Here is a 7350-nt window from a genome sequence, read left to right as displayed (position 1 = left end):
ATTGCAGTGCATGTGTGCATACGCGTGGGGCATATCCGATCCGCATGTGTTGTATACATATATGCATGTATTATGCATGTACGTAGACTCGTAGAGATCGAGATCGATGGCATCATCACATCACATCACATCACGCATCACACAACGACGTAAGTATAGTACTAACTAGTATTTGTGTATAGGGAAGCTAATAAGGAAACTTCAAGTCTGTTTGATTGGATTAAATTTTGGTTGAATTTATATATATGATATACAGAAATATATATTAGCTAGCTAGGCACAGTTAGCAGGCTGTTTGCATATGCGTACATATATAGGTGGATGTGTAAGCGGTGATGACACGACGCCACTTGTGTGCTGTGCTGTTGGTGCCAGGAAATAACTAAATATATTATTAAACTAATAAAGTGGGAGTACGTACGGAGCATAACAAACACAAGAAAACACAGTAGCATATCTAATTGATGATCGATGATGAGAAACTAGTACTACATGCTTAAGCAACGACAAAGCCTGTGATCTGCTGAGAAACATACAGTATGCATATGTATCGCATAGGCCATTTAACGACGACGTCTTATTAGACTAATAATGCAAGCTCCTAATAATCTCTCTGAGGTCAGCACAGAGAAAGAGAGGGAGTCATAGACAGAGAGAGAGTCAGAGAGAGGAAGCTGCGGCGTCTCCTGCACACAAAGACTTCAGCTTTTGGCCGGCCGGCACCACATCCACCTGTGCATCAGTAGTAGCTTCCTTGCTCAGCTAGCAGCCATGCATGCATGCATGCTTCTATGTGTATGTGTATGCTTTTGCCGCCATGCACGCCACCTCCTCCGTACCCTAGCTTATCTCGCTAGCTAATAAACCTCTATAAACCCCCCCCCCCCCCCCCTGCCATCCATCCACCCCCAACGAACCCCACATCCCTTTGGTTGCATTCCTTCCTCTCCTCTCCTCTCTTCTTCCTCTCGTCTCTTGGCTTCTTCCTTATCGCCATCGTCATCCTCCCTCCAAGTCGTCCAAGCGATCGACGTCCATCGTGTCGTCGTCGAAGCAGTGCACGCCAGCCGCAAGCAATACACAGCAATGGGGAGGTCACCGTGCTGCGACCAGGACGCGGGGGTGAAGAAAGGCCCGTGGACGCCGGAGGAGGACAAGCTGCTGGTCGACTACATCAATGAGCACGGGCACGGGAGCTGGCGCCGCCTGCCCAAGCTCGCCGGGCTCAACCGCTGCGGCAAGAGCTGCCGCCTCCGCTGGACAAACTACCTCCGCCCGGACATCAAGCGCGGCCGGTTTACCGACGACGAGGAGAAGCTCATCATCCACCTCCACTCCCTCCTCGGCAACAAGTGGTCCTCCATCGCCACCAAGCTCCCCGGCCGCACCGACAACGAGATCAAGAACTACTGGAACACGCACCTCCGCAAGAAGCTGCTCTCCATGGGGATCGACCCCGTCACGCACCAGCGCCGCACCGACCTCAACCTCCTCGCCGCAGGCGGGTTCACCAACCTCCTCGCCGCCGCTAACCTCGCCGCCGCCGCTGGTGGTGGTGGTCCGGCAGGTACAGGCCCGCTCGCCGCCGCTGCGCAAGCTAGCTGCTGGGACATCAACGCGCTCAGGCTCCAGGCCGACGCCGCCAAGTACCAGCTTCTTGAGGGCCTTGTCCGCGTGCTCACCGCCCCCGCCGCGCCCACCGTCGACCTCATGACCCTCCTCGCCGCCGCCAATGGAGGAGGGGCGGTCAGCGGTGGCCATCACCATCAGCTGCTCAGCGGCGTCGACCAGCAGAGCACCACCACCGCCAGCAGGGTCGTCCAGCAGTACGACGGCATGCTCAGCCTTCCGGCGTTGACCAGCGTGCCGGCCGCGGTGACGACGACGCAGGGCATGTCGTCCTCCGCCTACTCCCTCTCCGGGCTCCTCAACAGCTTCGGTGGTGCCGGGACGACGACGAACGCGCTCGCCGGGGACGGGCTCAGCTCTACAGAGCTCGGCCACAGCGGGGCCACCACCGGAAGCAACATCACAGCCGCCGCGATGCCGCCACCTTTGGCACCGGCGGCCGAGGGGTGTAATGCCGGCAACGGCGTCGGCACGTCGTCCACCCCATCCCCGTGCGAGGAGACGCCGGCGTCGAGCCCGTTCGACGGCCTGGACAGCCTCACCTTGGATTTCGACCCCAACAGCGACAGTTGGAGAGAATTGCTAGAGTGAGTATAGCCATTAGCACACTATAGCAGCTAGCTAGCATACCATGCCATATTGCCATGCATCAACTTTATTATTGACATATATATTTTTCTACCTAGGATTAAAATTTCTATCTACAAGTATATATATATATATATATATATGTATGTAAATATATATATACTGTTTATTTTTCTACTACTAGCTAGTAGCTAGGAATAGGATTCCAAACAAAAGATTTAGCTTATTATTAAACAGTAGCGTGCATGTATATAGTATTATATACTATTGTTGATTTGCTTGTAATTAATATAATTGCCTCTGATCTCACCATGTATTTTCTCTCTGTTTGTCTTTTGGTGCATGTGCAGGCAAATGTCATGGTTGAACAACCCCAATGATCAGCTGTGAGAAGAAATGACACATATCTTTCATATATATAGGAGTCAGATGAAGAACTGATGAAAAGTTGAAAAGATGGATTGATATATGATGGAGAAACCGTTTCTTTGCATGGATTGGTTGTTGCATGCACACTTCTTTGAAGATGTGAAGTTTGTCTGTTGATAGGATAAAAGGTGGTTTGGCCCACTTTATTTTAGCTATGTACAAAGAACCAACGACAAAAAATACATATGTATACATATATGCTCACCTAAACGATTTCAATTTGTTTTTTAGTTTTTTGCTTTTGTTTTGCCTTTGCAAGGAGGGCACACACACATACACACATATATACTTGTGATGATGATTAGCTTGTGACACATATAAACTAAACAAGGCTTCCTTTTCCACACACCCAAGTGTGACTATTTCATATGTTATATATGTACTTGGTTGACACGCCATTTGCTACTAGTGTTACTTGCGAAATGAATCTAAATAGTTGAGGTCGTGACTATGTTTGACAAAAACTAGATGCTAATTAGTTGGCTGTGTCTATAATTCTGCTGTAGGCGTCCTTTCCAAATTGACTATTTTGTTACATTATACTGTAGATGGATCGACCATGTTAATCATAATATCATATCGCGGCCTATATATGTGCTGTATATCCGTGACAAAAAAGGCTACATATATAATTGTCTACTGAAATTGATAGTCGAACCTAATACCAATTATACCATTTTTTAATGTTAATTGTCTAAAATATAAGGCCGTATGACGTATGTGCTATAGACAAGAACAAGTACTGAACCAGTTTTGTTTCATTTGTTAACTAGTCTGTAAACAGCAGTACTTTATTTTCTTTTGCGATTACTAGAAAAATAGCAGTGCTTTATTCAGCGAGTTAACAGCAAGATACAACACGTTAAGTCTTTTGTAGTCATCACTAAGTATACGCTCTCCGCTTCAAACTACATACCATGCATATAGTTGTGTTCTAAGTCAGACATTTCTATTTGCTTTGACTATAAATTTTAAGAAATCCATGTACTTCCATAAAATAATGTGAACTACATATTATGAAACTATTTCTCATAGTGAGTCTAAAAACATAAATAATATTGTTGTAACCTATACAAAAAATTTTAATTCATGGTCAAAGATTTGAATGTGTGATTTAGAACAAAGCTAATACAACATGTAATTAATTTAAAATGGAGGGAGTCTATTGGTGATTACATTTTGTGATAATAAATAGATATATATCATATATGTGTTCTTGATTTAGTAGTACCTCGACCCAGTATCGAGTCAATAGAGAACCAAACAGTACACGTCAGCATGCATGTCCTGCTGCCCTTCAGATAGCCCCTCCCCTGTGCAGCTGTGTTGTGCATGCCATGCATGCATATGTATAGCTAACGTTCCTGCTTCCCTGACCCTTGAGTCTTTTCAAAACGAGGTTACTTGTTTGAGTAGAATTGACTAGCATGCAGACACATCACTAACCTGTAGGGTACATAACATGTGTAGTAAACGGTATAAAGATTAAAAATGAGTTAGTTGAGGTTGGAGAAGGACGCGGCCGGGCGGGGTAGCTTGTCACAGTGGAGAAACTACTCACTCTAGTACACTTACCCCTAATAACGTTCTAGAACTCCAAACTGCATGCTTGTTTTTTTTATCTTTTACTGACCGGCCGGCGGCCCGGATAAACTAGCTAGCTAGGTTAATAGTACGTACATGTGACACTCATCATCATCATTTGACCAAGCTCAAATATATATAATTAGGTTAGCTAATAATTCAATCCAATGTTAATTAAATTCTAAAATTTAGAGACGAAAAACTTATATGTCTCTGTTCAAATTAAAGACGCATGCATGCTTTTTGAGCAAAGTATACGGAAAGCAAGCAAAGAAAACTATATAGGAGACCCACGAAGCACATGCATGTCTCCGATATGCCTGGGGTGTTTTTGTTTGCTTGTGTATGGATTCTTCTTGTACAGATTCCTTTGGAATGAGAAAACTCGAAGTGGAATATCATCATCAGCATCAGCTAGCTAAGAGTGTACTTTTAGTTAAAACGGCAGCAGCTAACTGTATAGCGATGGCTGCTACCTCCATCCATCTATCACCCGGTCCAAAAAAAAAAAGAAGAGAGGGAAAAAAAAACCTTGACGATGATATGTTATTTTCTGTGCCCCAGCTGGGGAGAGAAGTCGTAGAATTAGTTAGCAGTAGGTAGGCCTCATTTCCCCACACCACAAGCCATTGACTGTCCTGCTTTCAGCTTCAGCACACTTGCATTTGAGATGATGCGACTCTTCACTCTTCTCAAAATAAAGCTTCTTCCATGGAATCCCCTTTTAGCAGCCGGCCTCTCCTGTGCATGCCAATGCAATCCGTTTAATCTTGACACCAAAAGCAGCTTCTTGCAAGCTGAAGCTACTGCTGCTGCTTTGCCATTGACAAAGTAATGATCACATAGCGGTACCTACCGGCCGGCCCTTCAATTCAGTTCGGTGTCGTCGATGAGCTTAATTATATATAGCTTTTTCTTCAGAGAAATTTAATTAGTAATTAACTAATAATGCCTGCAGAAAAAAATGTTTTTTGGTATATATTCCTCATGCTAATAAATTTTGTTAAGATAAATCGCCATATATATACCCAAAAACTGCATGTAAATGTAATAAAATTCTCTACGTATTTCTACTAGGATGAATTTAGCTTATTTCCAATTGCATGTGAAAAATTACTTATTGTTCATTATTTGTATGCAATGTCATGTGATGATGTGTCAAGAAAATACTCCCTCTCGCTGTCTACTAATCATGTCATACTTTGACATATGTCAGGGACAAACAGACCACGTATGATTAATTGTTGAACGGCTAGAGCTCAGGTTCCGTCTGATGTTTGGCTATTTTGGCAAGTCGGTCCTAGACTGAGTGACTTGCATGGTTCCTTTCAGTATTTCAACTCAACAAATACATGTTTGTAGACTTGGCTTTACTTGTAGGACTGTGCCTGTCTGAGAACGTACCAACTGCAGGCTGCTACTATAGTCCTAGCTAGTACTTTGTAAGGAAGGCAGGATAAGACTAATAGACTATATGGAAAAGATCCAACATCTCTATATCATTTGCCTATCCTTAGCTTGGTCACTTGTATTAGCTAGCTAGGATTGGAGGATATATAACTACTGTTTCTGTGACCATATATAGAGGGTAGTAGGTTAAAGAGGAGACAAGAGATATGCATGCAGATTACAGAAGAAGGCTCTTGTTATTTCAGACATGAATGCAGTCCACTATCACAGCATCCAGATGGAGCAATGAATCTATCTCTCTGACAATGCAAGCTAGTGGTGCAGTTGGAGATATATATCAGATACTACAGCAGGTGGTAGCTTTAACGCACGTTTGTTATCTATCTCTTCAGGGGGTTACTTTCTCCTGAAATTAAACTTTTTATATATATGTGTGTGTTTCAGATAAAGTGTACATGCATAGGGAAGCAGCAAATTACTACGTTTAGATAGACCAAGTTTCCAAGTCACCTGGATGAAAAGATGCATGCGACCTGGATCTCAGGAACATATAGAATTCTTGCCAAAGCATGCATAATGTGCCACCTCTGCAATCCTGTCCACAAGTATTTGTACATGGTGACATCAACAGATTTACCTACCCGGCCGGCGAAAAAAGAATATTATGTAAAGAGAACTCATACATGATATCTGCGGTTTTGCATGGTCAGCTTGACTACAATGTGTCAAACTCAGACTGCTTCTACGTAGAATGCAAATTGAATTCATGGATGAAATTATGCAGCTTTCGACATGAGAAAAAGGGAAATGATCGGATTGATTTCCTACTACTCTCGCGAGGAAACAGCGCCAGGCCTGTGTTGTGACATAGGATAACCAACCATACAAGATTTCATTTTGACCAACCAATTGTCAAATCCAGCCATCCATCCGTCCTTCAAAATGAGAAAATAGCTAGCTGCTCTCTGCATGTGGCCGTCAAAAGGTTCCAGATTAAAATAGCATGGATTGCATCTGTCACTGCAGATTCTCACTCTGCAGCTTTCGTCGTCGTTCGTTTCAGAGAAAATTACATACAGACATGATTTGTTTAGCACAAGCAGCAAACTTTCCTTTGGCTCCATCTACTTAATTAATTACTCTGACAGTAGACTACTAGACTTTTGGATTGTATTGACTGACAATGCAAGTTGAATTTATTACAGCACCAGGGGATAGTCCACGTACAGCCTAATAAAACCACTACTTCATTTGCTTAGACGATGTTCGTTTTCTGATGACTAAGGAAACGTGGCTAAGTTGATTTTGTCTATTTCATCAGAACCTAACAAGAGGCAGTACACCAGAGTACCTGTCCATAACCATATCATATAGTTACATAATATTGTTGACTAGCAAGTCACAAACTAATCGCCTGACCAAAAAAACATATGGCGTTGAAGTTATATATAATATATATCTAGCGTTCGTCAATTCACACTCTGCAATGCAACTGCTCCTCAGAAATCTACAGGATGATGAATATGTGTACACACACCATGTACATATGCAAATGTAGCAAAAGATATATAATATATAAAGTCAACAAGTGGTCTTTTTCAGGAAACTTAATTACACCTGGAACAATGAGACAAATCTTCACCTGTTACCTGGAGACTGAATTCACCATGATATGAGTGTTCAAGAGGATAACATTCAGGAAGCGATGGA

At 43.2% G+C, this 7350-nt stretch overlaps 1 protein-coding gene across 1 annotated transcript; it reads left to right on the top strand.

Annotated features, from left to right (window-relative positions):
• Positions 910-2992, top strand: LOC110430872 (snRNA-activating protein complex subunit 4-like). Its single transcript, XM_021449019.1, has 2 exons — positions 910-2216; positions 2568-2992. Exons 1-2 carry the CDS (start codon positions 1087-1089, stop codon positions 2605-2607), a joined length of 1170 nt encoding a protein of 389 aa, XP_021304694.1. The 5' UTR covers positions 910-1086; the 3' UTR covers positions 2608-2992.

The sequence above is a fragment of the Sorghum bicolor genome, chromosome 10 (genome assembly GCF_000003195.3).
Source record: "Sorghum bicolor cultivar BTx623 chromosome 10, Sorghum_bicolor_NCBIv3, whole genome shotgun sequence".
NCBI lineage: Eukaryota > Viridiplantae > Streptophyta > Magnoliopsida > Poales > Poaceae > Sorghum > Sorghum bicolor.
This window is presented reverse-complemented; position numbering and strand designations above follow the sequence as displayed.

Bases quoted from the DNA above. Each gene is read 5' to 3' on its own strand.
- LOC110430872 (XM_021449019.1), top strand. From the start codon at position 1,087: ATGGGGAGGTCACCGTGCTGCGACCAGGACGCGGGGGTGAAGAAAGGC. The intron at 2,217-2,567 runs GTGAGTATAGCC...GTGCATGTGCAG, and splicing joins AGTTGGAGAGAATTGCTAGA to GCAAATGTCATGGTTGAACA.